Below are 15,441 nucleotides of genomic sequence, written 5' to 3'. Positions count from 1 at the left end.
AGGGGGTTAATTCTGTAAGAACAAATGGAACTGCAAGGAGATTCTGAGCTTCACTTCACAGGTTTGCTGTTAGCAATGGTATTAAAGTAGTACTTCTAAAAATATTTTGTGTATATTGTAGGACAGAACAAATGAACAAATAATGATGTTGCTGAGAACCCAGGTTTTTACTATGGAAGAAGGGAGATTCAAATACAGATGGCAGAAAGTTAAAGAAGAACCCTGTGGTAATGATCTGAATGGAAAGTTTCAGGATCCACCAAATAATTTTGTTTTCAACTTTCTTTTCTAAGTAGTTCTAATTATTTGAAAAGACTGCCATTTCATGACTTCTTAAAGGTCTTCCCAAAAAATGGAGAAAATTTACTTATTAAAAGACTAAAACTCATTTCATCATACAAATATTATATGGGTACAGTGAAGGTACAGTCTAAGGTACATTATGGGATCCTAGTGACTATTTTTCCTATGTCTTGTTATTTCATCACCCTAGTAATTATACTTCATGATTACTAATTTTTCCTAACTATGCTTTACAAAAAGAATTATACAGTAAAATGGGAAAAAAAAAAATCACAGAATCACCTAGAAGGATACTGCAATCAATAGTGAAAAGTCATTCTTGTTTTCTCATTGTACTGTCCAAAGTACTATACCATCTTTCAAAATAAGTATGAAGACCAAGAGGCACTATCTTTGTAGTCTGTTTTTAGCTTTCAACAGTTGACCATTCAGAAATTTTCATTTTCTGTCCATAATGGCGAGGAGAAAAAAGTTAGAGAAGACATTTCACAATTATTAAACAAATTAGAATACGGATTTTAAAAACAGCAGCTCTCTTAAAAAGTTAGAGAAGACATTTCACAATTATTAAACAAATTAGAATACGGATTTTAAAAACAGCAGCTCTGTCCAAGAGAATTTTCTTTCATGATGAAAAGCTTCAAAATCAGCGCTCTCCAATGCAACAATGTACAGCTATTAAATATCTGAAATGTGGTCAATTCAACTAAGAAATTTAATTTTTTAATTTTATTTAATTTTAAATATTCTGAATTTTAAACTTAGTAATCACATGTGATTAGTAGCTACTATATTTGCACTAGACAAAGGTAAAAAATAATATAAATATAAATTAAATCTCAGATTATGAATCTTCAGATGACAAAATCCTAAATTTCCTCAAACTCAACAACTAATGGGCAATATACAAAATTAACTCAATATACAAAAAAAAGTAACTCAAATTACTCAATGATGAAAATATAAGAGAAAAAACCACAGAACTCTTAGAAGAAAGTAGGTATAAATCTTCATGACCCTAGATTAGGCAATTTTGTTCTTAGATAGGACACTAAAGCATGAGCAACCAAAGAAAAAAATAGATAAACTGGACTTCATCAAAATTAAAAACTTGTGTACAAAGGACATTATCAAGAAAGTGAGATGATAACCTATAGAATAGGAGAAAATATTTGCAAATCACACAGCTGATAAGGGTTTAATACCTAGAATAAAGAACTGTAGCACAACCCCAAAAAAACCCAACTTGAAAATGGAGGATTTGAACAGACATTTCTCCAAAACTACATATGAATCTCCAAAACTACATATACATATGGCTAATAAAGAATTGTAGCACAACCCAAAAAAACTCAACTTGAAAATGGAGGATTTGAACAGACATTTCTCCAAAACTACATATGAATCTCCAAAACTACATATACATATGGCTAATAAACTTATGGGAAGATACTTAACATCCTTAGTTATTAAAGAAATGCAAATCAAAACCACAATGAGATAGTGCCACACCTATTACAATAGCTATAATCAAAAACAATGAAAAGGGGGCGCCTGGGTGGCTCAGTGGGTTAAGACTCTGCCTTCAGCTCAGGTCATAATCTCAGGGTCCTGGGATCGAGCCCCTTATCAGGCTCTCTGCTCAGCAGGGAGCCTGCTTCCCCTCCTCTCTCTCTGCCTGCCTCTCTGCCCACTTGTGATCTCTGTCAAATAAACAAATAAAAAAATTTTTTAAATTAAAAAAATAAAAACAATGAAATATAAGTGTGGCAAAGATGTGGAAAAAAATAGAAAAACTCATGCACTACTCATGTAAAATTGTTCAAATGCTGTGGAAAATAGTTGGCCATTCCTCAAAGGTTAAACACAGAATTACTGTATGACCCAGCAATTCCACTCCCGGGTACACACCATAAAGAACTGAAAACAAGGACTCAGATACTTCTACACCAATGTTCATAGCAATATCACTCATGAGCAAAAAAGCGGAAACAATCTATGTATTCATCAAGAGATGAGCAAATAAACAAAACATGGTTTATACCTAGAATGGAATATTATTGTCATAAACAGAAATGAGGCTGTAATACACAACATGGAGAAATCCTGAAAACATTATGCTACATGAAATAAGCCAGTCACAAAAGGACAAAGATCATACGATTCCACTTACATGAAATATCTAGAATTGATAAATTCATATAGACAAAAAGTAGGTTAGAGGTAACCAGGGGCTCAAGAGAGGAGAATAAGAGATACTGCTTAATGGTTACAGACTTACTGTTTGGGGTATTGAAAAAGCTTTAAAACTGTGGTGACAGCTGCAAAACAGTAAATGTATTTAATGCCACGGAAATGTACACTTAAAATGGTTAACATGGCAAATTTTACTTTGTACGTATTTTATCACAATAAATAAGATTGCTGAAATAAAAGATCTCTAAATTCTATTTCTTTTTTCACTACTACAGGTTTTTAAGTACGCTTCTTGAGGTCAGAGACTCAAGAGAATGTGAGAGGGAAGAGAGGTAATAGCACTGGAAATGAATTTTGAAAGCAAAGATTATGTAATGGTTTATCCTTGTATCTCCCTAAATCCTAGAACAAACCATACAAACTGGGAAGAGAACTACACATTCTTGAATATAGTGGATGTTGAATAAAAGATGACTGACTTGAATTGAGGAGGAAAAAAAAAAAAATCAATGAATGAACAATGATACACTTCTAAGAACACAAAGGAAAGAGAGTATTCCCCTACAATTTAGTCATTCAACAAGAACTTCATCAAGTAATAGCATGCAGCAAGAACCTGGATTATCCCATTTTTCTAAAAGGACATGTGGCAGTGTTCTTAAATCTCACATGATCTTTGTACACCAAAATTTACTTAATACAAAGAGGATAGCAATGTTTAAATTCTTATTAAAATAGCTAATAAGATGACCATTACCCCTTATTTTTACTTCTGTAAATTATGTGTAATTACTTCAAAAAATAAAAAGTAAGGTACTTTTTGGACTTAGGATCTGAAAAACATGATATACTGAAAGATAATATATTTCCACTATCCACTGAAAGGCCTTGATGAAATTAACACCCCAGTAACAGTGAGCAATACTGGAGCCCAGATCTTGGTCTCTTAACAATTTCTCATTAAAAAGAAACAGGGCTCTTTGAAGAAATAGTCAATTTCAGGACTCATGCAAGAATACTACAAGGTAAGCCTGGGATACCTTGTGCCCAAATATCTTGTGCCCAAAACCAGAGTAATCATCAAGGAATTATGGAACATACCAAAAGGATGCAAGAGCTAGCTTCAAGGGGCTCCCAAAGGCCAAACTCTAACAATTTAAGCATCACAAGGAATAATGACAAATTATCACACACTAAAATGTTTAAAAAAAAAAAAGTTTACAGTAATATTAAAAGAGGGGAAGAGGCTCTTTATAGAAAACTGCCAGCTATCAACATAGATGGTTATAAAATCACTAATTTGCAAAGATTAATATAATAACTAATTCAGGCAAGGAATACCCATGGCAAAGGGTTGTTGGGAAACAGGGTATGTGGAGTCTTCAGGCATTATTAGCATTTAAAGCACTTAATCCTACACACGGGAAAAGGGTACTTTTATGGTGGAAAGATCTGGCAGATGCCCCCCTAAACAAGTAATTAGCAACACCAATCATGAAATAAAGTAACATGTATCTCCTGCTGTGAGGCAGTGAGAAGTTATCATCATCTATGTAGTATTCTCGTCATAAATGTTTAACTATTTTTTCATGATTTTATTCAATATACATTTCCAAATTGTGGGCCATTCTATAACAAAACTTTTGTCAACTCTTCAAAAATACCAAATTCATAAAGATGAAAGGTGGCAAGGGGGTTATTATAGATGGAAGAAGCCTAAGGGAAAGACAGCCAAATGCGATCTTGGATGGAAAGAGAGCTATAAAAAACATTTTTAGAAAAACTGAGGACATCTGAGTATATTAAATAATAACACTGTGTGCCAATGTTCATTTCTTGGGTGTGAAAAAAAAGATATTATGTTTATGTAGAAATATGACCTTGTCCTAAAAGAATATGAGCTTAAGTATTAGAGACATGATAATGTCTGCAATTTGCTTTCAAATAGTTCAACAAGGAAAAAAGAAAAAAGATTAGACATATAAAGAAAAATCAAATGGTACAAAATATTATTGATACTCTAAACTATTCCTTAAATTTTTCTGTCCTTTTACAATTTTTCAAAATAAACCTAACATCTTAAATAAGAAAAACTGTCCCCCACGGAAACAAACACTGCCCTAGGGGAGACTAAAAAAGACTGAGACATCTATCTGGAGATGAAGGAAAGAATGATACAAACTATAAGAGTTTTAAGCCCATACTAAAAACATTAGATGACAAAATCAAGCACCTATGACTGAAGCATAGACTCTGCACCTCCTCTTGTTTCCCCACCAGTGTTTTGGAACTATTCTTGCCTTGTACTCTAATCTGGAGAGGCCTAATATAATGAAAATGGGTTTGTTTGTTTGTTTGTTTCTTGAAATACTTGAAAGAAATTCCAAAAGACTAAAATCAAACTTGTTTTTTCTAACAGCACATGACTGGCATGACAGTTAAGTGCTAATAACAGTAACAAAAACAAGTTTTTTAAAAAATAAAATATAATTCACAAGTAATTAGTTCTAAAAACTCATTTACTTAAAAAATATACCTTTGGCTATAAACAAACTTATAACCCTGCCTTTCTTAGAAGTGGAAAAAAAAAAAGCGGGGAGAGAGAGAACCTCAACATTAGAAAGATCAAACACAGTCTTCAATAAGTTACCTATAAAACTCAATTTAGAAATAGCATTCTCGGGAGGCGCCTGGGTGGCTCAGTGGGTTAAGCCGCTGCCTTCGGCTCAGGTCATGATCTCAGGGTTCTGGGATCAAGTCCCACATCCGGCTCTCTGCTCAACGAGGAGCCTGCTTCCCCTTTCTCTCTCCCTCTGCCTGCCTCTCTGCCTATTTGTGATTTCTCTCTGTCAAATAAATAAATAAAATAAAATAAAATAAAATAAAATAAAATAAATAGCATTCTCGGGCGTCTAGATGGCTCAGACGGTTAAGCAACTGTCTTCAGGTCAGGTCATGATCCCGGAGTCCTGGGATCAAGTCCCACATCGGGCTCCCAACTCCACAGGGAGTCTGCTTCTCCCTCTCACCTTCTCCTCGCTCATGCTCTCTCTCACTGTCTCTCTCTCAAATAAGTAAATAAAATCTAAAAAAAAAAAGAAAGAAAGAAAGAAAAATAGCATTCTCTAGGGGCGGCTGCATGGCTCAGTATGTTAAGCATCTGACTCTTGATTTCCACTTAGGTCATGATTTCAGGGTCATGGGACTGAGCCCTGCCAGCTCTGTGCTCAGCATGGAGTCTACTTGAAATTCTCCCTCCTCCCCCTCCCTCTTTTTATTAAAAGAAAGAAAAAAAGAAAGAAGAAAAAGCATTTCCTAAAATTCAAAACCCATTCAGAAAAACTCTTAGCTAACTCGGAATATAGGGAAATTTCCTTAACCTGATGAAAGGTAAATACTAAAAATATCCACAGTAAACATCACATTGACTGGAAATTTTGAAGGTTTACCCCTAACACCTACCACCATCATCACCATTTTTATTCAACCTTACACTAGAAATTCTAGCCAGTGCAAAAGGCAAGAAAAATAAGAAGCATAACAACTGGAAGGCTAAAATAAGGCAATCCTGAGGAATCACAACAGCACTTAAACTACCAGGTATCAAGATGACTTATAAAGCTATAATAATTAGTGTAGGTTTGCAAGAAAAGACAAACAGGCCCTTGGAACAGAGTCAAGAAATGGACCCGCACATATAGTTACCTTCTTTATGACAAAAACAATGATGCAATGGAAAAAGGACAATCTTTCCAATAAATAGTGATGGGGCAACTAGGAATGGTAAAAATGAAACCTGACCTCAATCCCCCATTATACACAAAATCAATTTCAGGTAGACTGTAGATCTAAACATGAAAGGCAAAACAATAAAGCTAGAAGATAAGAGCTTATCTTTAGAATATTAGGTAGGAAAGATTTCCTAAAAACAAGACCAAACACACACACACACACACACACACACACACACACCAATCATAAAGGATGGTTAAAATGCAGAATTTCTTCTCTTCATCAAAAGACAGCATTACAGACTGTTAGTCAAGCCACAGACTACAGCAGAAATTTACAAAGCATTCCTTAAAAAGTACTCATATCAAAAGTACATAAAGAACTGGTATGCACCAATTAGAATATGGTGAACATCCCAACTGAAAATGGAGAAGAGATGAGCAAGTTATTTCACCAGAAACAAACAAACAAAACAAAACAAAAAAAGGCCAATAACTATTTGAAAAGGTGACCAACCCTATTAGTCAATATTAAAATGTCTAGCATTTAGACTATCGAAGGTCTCTGAGAATGCGCAACAGCTGGAGCCTTCACCCTGCTTACAAGGAGTGTAAGTTGGTATAACCACTTTGGAAAACAAGCATCATAGGTAGAACTGAAAACAAAAACCCCACTAGAAGTTCAGGGCAAAAAGTACTAACCACCCAAATTGTTCACCTGAAAAACTGAGTCAAGGAAGATTCTAGTATCAGCCTAGTGCACACAGAATTTTCATGATATATGATACAACTTGCCGATCTCATTATCCCTTTCTACACACCTGAGAAATGGATGCTTATAATTTAAGATTAGTATGATTCTCAAAACACATTCCAATGGCTTCTCATCTTATAAAAATAAAAACCAAAATCCTTACAATGGCCTGGCACAGCTCTCACCATGATTCATTCTGAGCTGGCTGCCCTGACTAGAAAGCTCTTTTCAAAAATACACTCCTTTACCAAAACTTTCTTTTCTATCTAGCTTTACCTATCACAAACCACCTGACATTTTAAACGCGCCTATTCCATGCCTTTACCACCAGAATGTAATTTCCATAAAAGCAAGGACTTTGTTTTGTTCATTACTGTGTCCTTAGCAGAGGAATGTAGTAGACATGTGCCTGCGTGTGGCAGATACAAGCCTGACATGCAGCAGTGCTCAGTATTGGTTGAAAAGTTACATGCTTGGATTCTGGGTTTAGAGAGAAGAGCTGTTGTATTGGGGACAAGGCTGACAGTTTCTTAAACTATGTGCAGTTCAGTTTATCAGAAGAAATATGAAAACCCTCCATTAAGTTAAATTAGTTGTTCTGCTTTATAAAAAAAAATTTGAAATATTTAGTGTGAATCCAAGTTCTATATCAGGAAAGCAAAAATTATTCCAAATTCCAATGGACAAGTATAAGACCACTCAGCAGTAATCATAATAATATTATACTCATGAATTCTCCAAAGTTACTATCATCCTACAAATAAACCTATGAAAACAATTCTATACACCACTTTTTTCATATTAAAATAAAATGTCAATAATTCTGCTAATAAAGGTAATAGTATCTGGAAATATAAATTGCAAATATCATAGAAATATTACCCTGGCCAAGAAACCAAAATTTCAACATAATGTAACTCGAAGATAGAATTAAATTTAACAAGATCCAAGCATGAGGAAACTTCCCTAGAACAGCCCACTACAGTCCTAGATCATAACTTATATGGCACACAGGTCAGTCTAAAGAGGCTCCAAAGTAGCTCACATTTTTTCACCAAATATTTTACTGTCATTGGTAAAACTGTATTTAGTTAAAAGAAGGGGGTAAAAAAAATGAGCCAAGTTCTTGTCCCTGTAATCTCCTGACAAGAATTAAGAGCAAATAAAACCTCCAAGGAATAAAGAAAAAAGAAAATCAACTGGGGAATGGATGTTTGAATAAATTATACCTATCAATTCTGGAATAACCAAGAATTGGTGTTCCAACTAGCCAAGAGCCATTTCTCAGGCCCAGAATGTACTTAGCATTTAAAGATACAACATTCCAGTTTTCATTACAATTAATTTAAATAAGTTTTACCAACAGCCTTTATTGAAAGAGCTAAAATCCCACCCAATTGCATTCACTTTTAGCTAAAATAAGAAATGAAATTGTGTGCTTTAGGAACATGTAATGGTGTTTACCTATATAAACTGTGAATACTTACATATAAATGTAACTGTAACCACCCTACACATACTGCTCTACAGTTTTAAATGCCTGCATAAAAGCTCCTCATACTGTCATGTTCTAATCAATACCCTAATATTGGATTTTTAATTTTTCATTGTTGAATTTTTAATTTTTCATTATTATAAACAAAGCTGCAGGGAACCTTTCTGTACATGTCCTTTTGTTACATCAAAAAGGAACAAAAAGACGCTTTAACTAAAAAAAAAAAGTTTTTGAAAATGTTTCAGCTTTGATGCTATATATGAAAACAATGTTAAAATATTTGATCCTGTCCATTTAGTACAGATGTCATTTGTCAGGGCAGTGGCTCGTTTATTCCCCTCCTTTTGTCTTTTTTTTCCCTCAGTCAGTAATTTTTTGTCTTATTAATCAGTGCTTCAAACATAAACAAGGGAAAAACAGAGGAACCAACTTGTCATACTTCTTAGCTGAATTTGAAGAAAAACGAAACAAAAACAAACAAACAAACAAACAAAAAACCCTAGTGATGAGCCAACTTTTAAACCACAGTACCTGGCAGCCTTTCTCACACAAGGCTCCCAGTGAAAAATAATGCCCTAAATCTGATGTATCCATTATATGTAATGAATTAATTTCTCTCCTCTGCATCTAAAGCCTACTAGCTACGTGTACACACACACACACACACACAGTCATTCATATCATTCATACACTATCTTCAGGTGTTAATTCTCTCTCACACTGGAAAAACCACTGGAAAAACGGAAGTCCTAAAGCACATTTAACTGGATTTATATTAAAAAAACACTAAGTGTCACACAAATACAAAGCTACAATGACATTTTTCCTTTTTTCATTCTAAGAATGTCCCAACACTTCTTTTATTACTGTACTATGGCCAGGTTGGTTTCAAAGCCTAAATAAAATCCCTCACAAAAATTTTTAATTGAGTATTTACTAGGTAAAGTTTTCCTATGCTAAAAGATAATTAAAGTATAGCTATCTAACCAGTATATTTTGTGGCATTATGGGTCTCCTGTTCACAGAAACAGATCCTTTAAAATACAGTGCAGTCTATTTAGGGAAGGGCTTTATCATCAACTGGGAATGATTTACATACCCATGACACACATGCACTTGCTTACTTTATGTGCCAAAACATTAACACAACACAGAAAAGTAATTTGGTAACATAGTCAATGTCTACTGAAAATAATTATATAACTGAAAAGGCCGTCTTCAAATATAACTGAATACTATACCGGAAAGCTGTTCAGAGCACCCCAAAATGTATCCTTTGTATTTCAGCCACACTAACATCGGAATAAAACTAAGGATGTCTCTTTTTACCATGACAAACAGAAGAAAACATATCAAGTCAGCATTATGCACATTATACTATGAGACAGACAAGAGTAATCTCTCTACAGAATACACTACAGGCAATGGGAACAGCACCTTCTAAGACTCTATTTCACACTTCCTAAAAGAACAAAAAATGTAAATCGTTTTGACAAAAAAATGAATAAATTCTTCTCAGGAAGAGCGGTCTTTTTTCTCTTCCAAAAAAGAAAAATGATAATAATAAGATCCAGTAATGTCTACTAATTTAAATACAAAACACTTGTTGGATTAAAAAAAAAAAAAAAAAGCCAAGTTTAAAACCCAGCAGTTGTACAAGGCACTGGTAGGGGTGGTGGCTGTCAGAAAAGGAAATACAATGTATAAAATAATTTAGAACTAGAACAAATTAGGAAAGATTCCCACAGTCATCCTGACAGGTAGCTTCCAAGCAAGCCAGGATTTTTCAGGTTGTATCAGAAGTCCCTCATCTAGCGGAACTGAGTATATTTATATACCTATGTAAATAGTTATTTTTATACAGGAGTGTTCAACAGAAAAAGTTAGGGATTCCCACTGTTAAACTTTTGAAACAACTTCCTAAGGCTTTTAACCAAGATACTCCCAAAACGGCCTAGGGCCTTTTTAAGTAAATTAATGCTGCTTGTCAAAGAATTTCAAATTTTAAGCAAATCACCTGGACCTGAAATGCTACAGAATCCAAAGGGGGGGGGGGATCTCAAATTAAACATTAACACTGTATATCTTAAATTGGGCCAACTTTTTCATATACAATCCCATTAGCTAAATGCAAAACTTTCTTCTCTCTACACTGGCAGCTCAAAACTCACATATGATACGACTGGAGTTAAAATGTAATAAAACAGCGTCCTATTTTGACGAAAACTAAACAACAAAGCTGGAATTGCACATGAAGGGTATCCTTACAAAGCTAATAAAACTTCTAAAAGCGATCAGATAAAGAGTAACAGAGTCTACATTTTAGCAACAGTTTTTTTTTTTTTCCCAAGCTGATAAGGTGAGCACTTCCATTAACCGCCTCCCCCACCCCACAAAATTCCCACGCACTTTTGCATTCCTAACGTCTACAACCTCACTTAGATAAGCCAGTTAAACAGATTGTCACTTCCCTCTCCCCCATCCCTCCCCTCCCCTCGAAGGTCAAAGGGCTCCAGACAAAAGACAACAAAAGCACGTGACAAAAGTTTCTCCCAACAGTTTCTCTCTCCAGGCCCAAAGGCTGTGCTCCCCCGCGGCACCGGGTCAGGCTCGAGCTGCGCCCCACACCAGAGGGCTGCGGCCCACAGACGGCAGGAGGGGCCCGCCGGGGCGGGCGAGAGGGAGGGGGATCGGACCCCCGAGGAGGGTCCCAGCCCCGGGAAAGGGGTCGCGGGCGCCTCCCGAGACCACCGGCGGAAGCGCGGGGCCCGGAGCGCGGCCTGTTACCTTTTCCTGCTCCTCGCGGAGCCGCGCCACCTCCGGGGCACGCAGCGGCGCCGCGGCCGAGGCTGAGGCTGAGGCTGAGGCCGAGGCCGAGGCCTGGGGCCCGGGGTCGGACGGGGCCTCCATGGCGGGGCCGCCGGGGCCTCAGCGGGGCGAACGAGTCCTAAACAAATGTTTATGGAGGCGGCGTGGCCGGCGGCTGCCCAGAGCCCGCGTGCTCGCCCTCATGCACTGCGCGCCCGGCGCTGAGGAGGCCGCGCCCGCCTTCTCCGCTACCGCGGCTGCCGCTGCTCGCGTCCGGGCTGCCCGCGGCCGCATCTCACACGCGCATGCCGCCCGCCGCCGCCGCCGCCGCCGCCGCCGCCGCGGGCTGAAAGCAGCAGGCGGACCGGTGAGAGCAGGAGGCGCCTGTCCGGTGGCCCGGCCGAGACAGGCGTCCTGTGGCGGCCGCGCCTCCTCCGCGCCTCCCCCGTAAGCTCCGCCCCTATCCCCGCCCCGCGCGGCACGTCGGGAAGCGCGTGCGTAGCCTCCTCCCTTGGCCCCGCCCCCCGGGGCGAGTCACGTGGTGAGGGAACCTAGCGGCTGGAGTAGGCTTAGCCTGGGCTGCGCCGGGTTGCAGCCCTCTGGAAGCTTTCATTCTAGCGGCATTAAGGCTCAGAGAGTACTCCTGGAGATGAGCACTGCGCCCTCTGGAAGCTTTCATTCTAGCGGCATTAAGGCTCAGAGAGTACTCCTGGAGATGAGCACTGTCTTATTCTTGTGCCCTTTCATCCTCCATGCTCCAGTCGCTTAGCGCTGCGTCTGGAGGTAGGGACTCAGTTTATGCACCAAAGCAGTTTCGTTAGGACATTTAATTTTAGCAAAGTCAACTCTTCCCTGTGCCTGTTTAATGAATTAAAATATGCAATTATATTTTGCCGTGTATTAATTACTGTGTTTGTATTAATATAGTGCTATGTTTGCACTATTTAAGAGATTTTTCAAGGATAACTCTGCCCATTCTTTTTCTCTTATTTCAGAACTATGCCCCTTTTCTCCTAGGACCTCTGTACACAGTAGGCACCCAATTAATGCTTACTAGCTGGAACCGGCCTTGGCCTAACAACCACCTCTGCTCCAATTCCTAACAGGAATGGAGAGACCCTGTTCCTTCGGCATTGTACAGATGGGAATGGGCTTGGAGTTACCTGCAGTTTACACCTTCGTGTGCCCGCTTGCTCTATTTCTCTTCCCTCCTGGCCTGCTCCCCAGTCCAGATAGAGACCCTTTTCCCATTTGCTTCAAAGGAAGAGAGAAGGAAAACTTGGACAAATGGTCAATGTTAATTCCTCTTTTCCTCACTGCATATCCAACATCAACACCTTTGAAAGAGCCAGAATCTGACTGCTCCTATCACCTCCTTCAGCTCCACCATCATGTCTCTGTCCTCAGCCAGCACTGTAGAGTTTTCTCTGGCCTCCTCGTTTCCACTCTTGTCCCCTGAAATGGACATGGTCAGCTGCCCACCCGATCTCCCCTCCTTCAGATGTTCAGCCCCAGACCACATGACTCCTATTCCTGTGGAAAGCTGACCCTCCCCCAGCTCCAGTCTAAAGACAATGCATTTTCCCAATAAGTGGCTGATTCAGGAATGGGCATGTGACACTTCAAAAACAGAGGTTTTCTGGAGGTTTCTGAAAAAGTTCTCCCTCATTCTTTGGAAGTATTTCCATTTAGGAAAAAGAAAAATTACCCATCCCTTGGTGGGGAAGTACAAAGCATATGGCCGTGAGTATTTCAGGTCTAGTAAGAGAGCCTGGACACCTCCCAGACTCAGAATGAAGTTGAGTCTGTGGTCAGCAGAGCCAAGAGACAGAAGTTGAGTTCTCCTATGTCACAGCACTTAACTCAGGGCCGAATCTGCCAATTCTGAAATCTGCATTACTTTGGACTTCTGGTTAAAGAGACCAGTAAATTTCCTGACTGATTAAGGCAGTTTGCATCAGGTTTTCTATCACTAGCAGCCAATGTCTCTGATTCATGCGCCCCCAATCTGTTCTCAGCTCAGCAGCCTGAGGGAGCTTTTAAAAATAACCAGATCATGTCATTCTCCCTGTTTGAGCCCTCCATAACTTCCCCTGCAACCAGAATAAAATCCAGACATCCTACTAGAATTCTAGACTGCTTGACCCACCTCTCCCACTTCCTCGCCAGCCCCCTGCCCACTCATACCCACACCGTTAGTTTCCCCCTTTTCCTGACTCCAAGTCTTGGCACTGGCTGAGCTTTCTGCCCGCTGTACTCCAGATCTTTGCATGTCTACTCCTTTGTATTACACAGGCCTCAATTCAAATCAAGAGGCTTTTCTGACATCCTGTCCATAGAAGCCCCTCCCCTCTCCTCCAAGCATCCCCCAGCACCTTACTTTTTAAATTTTCATAGCACTTACCACTTTTTAGGATTCTCACTTGTATCTGATCTGCTTCCATACTGGTCACTTTCTCTTCACACTAGAACACCATCTCCATGAGAGCAGAGAGTTGGTAGACATTCTGTGAAATTTGCTGCTTCCTTCTACTAGGTCCTAGAGCCCAGAAGCGACAGCAGAAGAACTTGAACTATAAACCCAGACAGACCCAACTTGTGATCCCAGCTCTGCCACTAGTGTGCTGATAAGTGTTAGGCAAGACACTTAACCTCCTTCTGAACTTCCTTAATTTGTACAACAAGTCTTAGAGTGATACCTGCTTCAGGGTTGGCTTGAAGAATAATGGTGGTCACAATTATAAAACTTCCTGCACCCACCTAAAACCCTTCACATTATAATCACTCATCCAGGTGAATATCAGCCACCCCAAAATACCTTCAATAAAAGAAAATGAAATTTCTGCAAATATTGCTGACCCTCTTCCCTCTTCCATGTACCAGGCCCTCCACTGAGCATGGGGAAATGAGGTAAGCAAGGGCCCAGAACAGTCCATGGATCTTGGAGTCAGTGGAGGGCTGCAGACGTTGAATGAGGTTCTTACAATTCTGTGGGAAGTTTGTCCCTAACCCGCAGGTCAAAAGATCATCCCCTCCAAGAAGCTCCCCTAGTACTTCATCTGCTTATCCTTCGAGTTGATGCTGATCACTTTAATCCTTGTAGTAGGTGGAGATTTTTGTACATTTCAGCCTCCCCTCCATGGAGAGGATGAAATCTTCCTTAAATCTGAAAAATACATAGCAACAAGCATGGCAGTTGCTGCAGTTTGCTGCCATCTCTCAGCTGCCAGTGACAGAAATTCAACTTAAAGTGACTTATGAAAAAAAAAAAAAAGTGGCATTCGGGAAGACATCTGGCAAAATGGTGGAGTAGAAGGCCCAGGGAACAGTTCCTTCATCAAAACAACATCTAGTTTCTATAACTCAAAACAGGAAACAGTTCAGAGTCAACTATTTGGCAACTCTGGAACCTGAACAGATAAAAAAAAAAAAAAAAATGGGAGAGTGCATAATGTGCATAATGAAGGAAGATGTCACTAACTGTTGGTAAGAGGCTAGTGGGGGGAGGGGGCTGTGAGAGCCAGCTGCCATGCCCCGTTCCTCAGCCCCCACCCCACCATGCAGCTGTGGGATTGGCAGCCAGCATTCCCGGAATGGTCGGCTGATGCCAGGATGAGCAGTAAGATCCTTGTTATGTGTGTTATGGGGTTATGCATTTCAGTCAGTCTACCAGCTCCCTGAGAGACTGTTGGAGACAGCACCAAGGCTAGTCTGGGTTTTAGCCTTCTGGAATTGTAGCAGTCTCCCCTACCAGCATCTATGGGAAGATTTAAAGAGAAAGAACACTTTTTTTTTTTTTTTTTAAGGAAATCTTTGTCAAATCACTGAATGGCTGCAGAGCTAACAGAACAGAAATTTCAATGACGATACATACCCAGGTATACACTTCGAAAAAAAAAAAAAAAAAGTTGGAAAATCACTAAACAAATGGTGGCAAACTCCAGCAAGAAAAACTCAGCAATCCCTAGAGCAGGAAAATTGGATTTCCAGAATTACTGCATAATAATACTCAAAATGCCCAGTCCTCAACAAACATCATAAGGCATACCAAAAAATAAAGATGTAAAGCCAATTCACAGAAGAAACAATAATTAGAAACCATCCCTAAGAAAACTCAAACCTTAGAAATTTAGTCAAAGACATTAAATCAACTG

General features: G+C 39.1%; 1 protein-coding gene across 3 annotated transcripts in view; it reads right to left on the bottom strand.

Moving 5' to 3' along the window:
* Positions 1 to 15,441, bottom strand: part of URI1 (URI1 prefoldin like chaperone) — a 94,149-nt gene that overhangs the window by 66,071 nt on the left and 12,637 nt on the right. Inside the window, exon 1 of one of the 3 annotated variants that reach the window (XM_059151433.1) lies at positions 11,267 to 11,728. The exons of the other annotated variants lie outside the window; for them this stretch is intronic. Within the exon in view, the coding sequence (XP_059007416.1) occupies positions 11,267 to 11,389 (123 nt within the window). The 5' untranslated portion in view covers positions 11,390 to 11,728. Of the gene's footprint in view, positions 1 to 11,266; positions 11,729 to 15,441 lie in introns of those variants that run through there. 3 annotated transcript variants of the gene reach the window in all.

Source organism: Mustela lutreola, chromosome 16 (genome assembly GCF_030435805.1).
Source record: "Mustela lutreola isolate mMusLut2 chromosome 16, mMusLut2.pri, whole genome shotgun sequence".
NCBI classification, from domain to species: domain Eukaryota; kingdom Metazoa; phylum Chordata; class Mammalia; order Carnivora; family Mustelidae; genus Mustela; species Mustela lutreola.
This window is presented reverse-complemented; position numbering and strand designations above follow the sequence as displayed.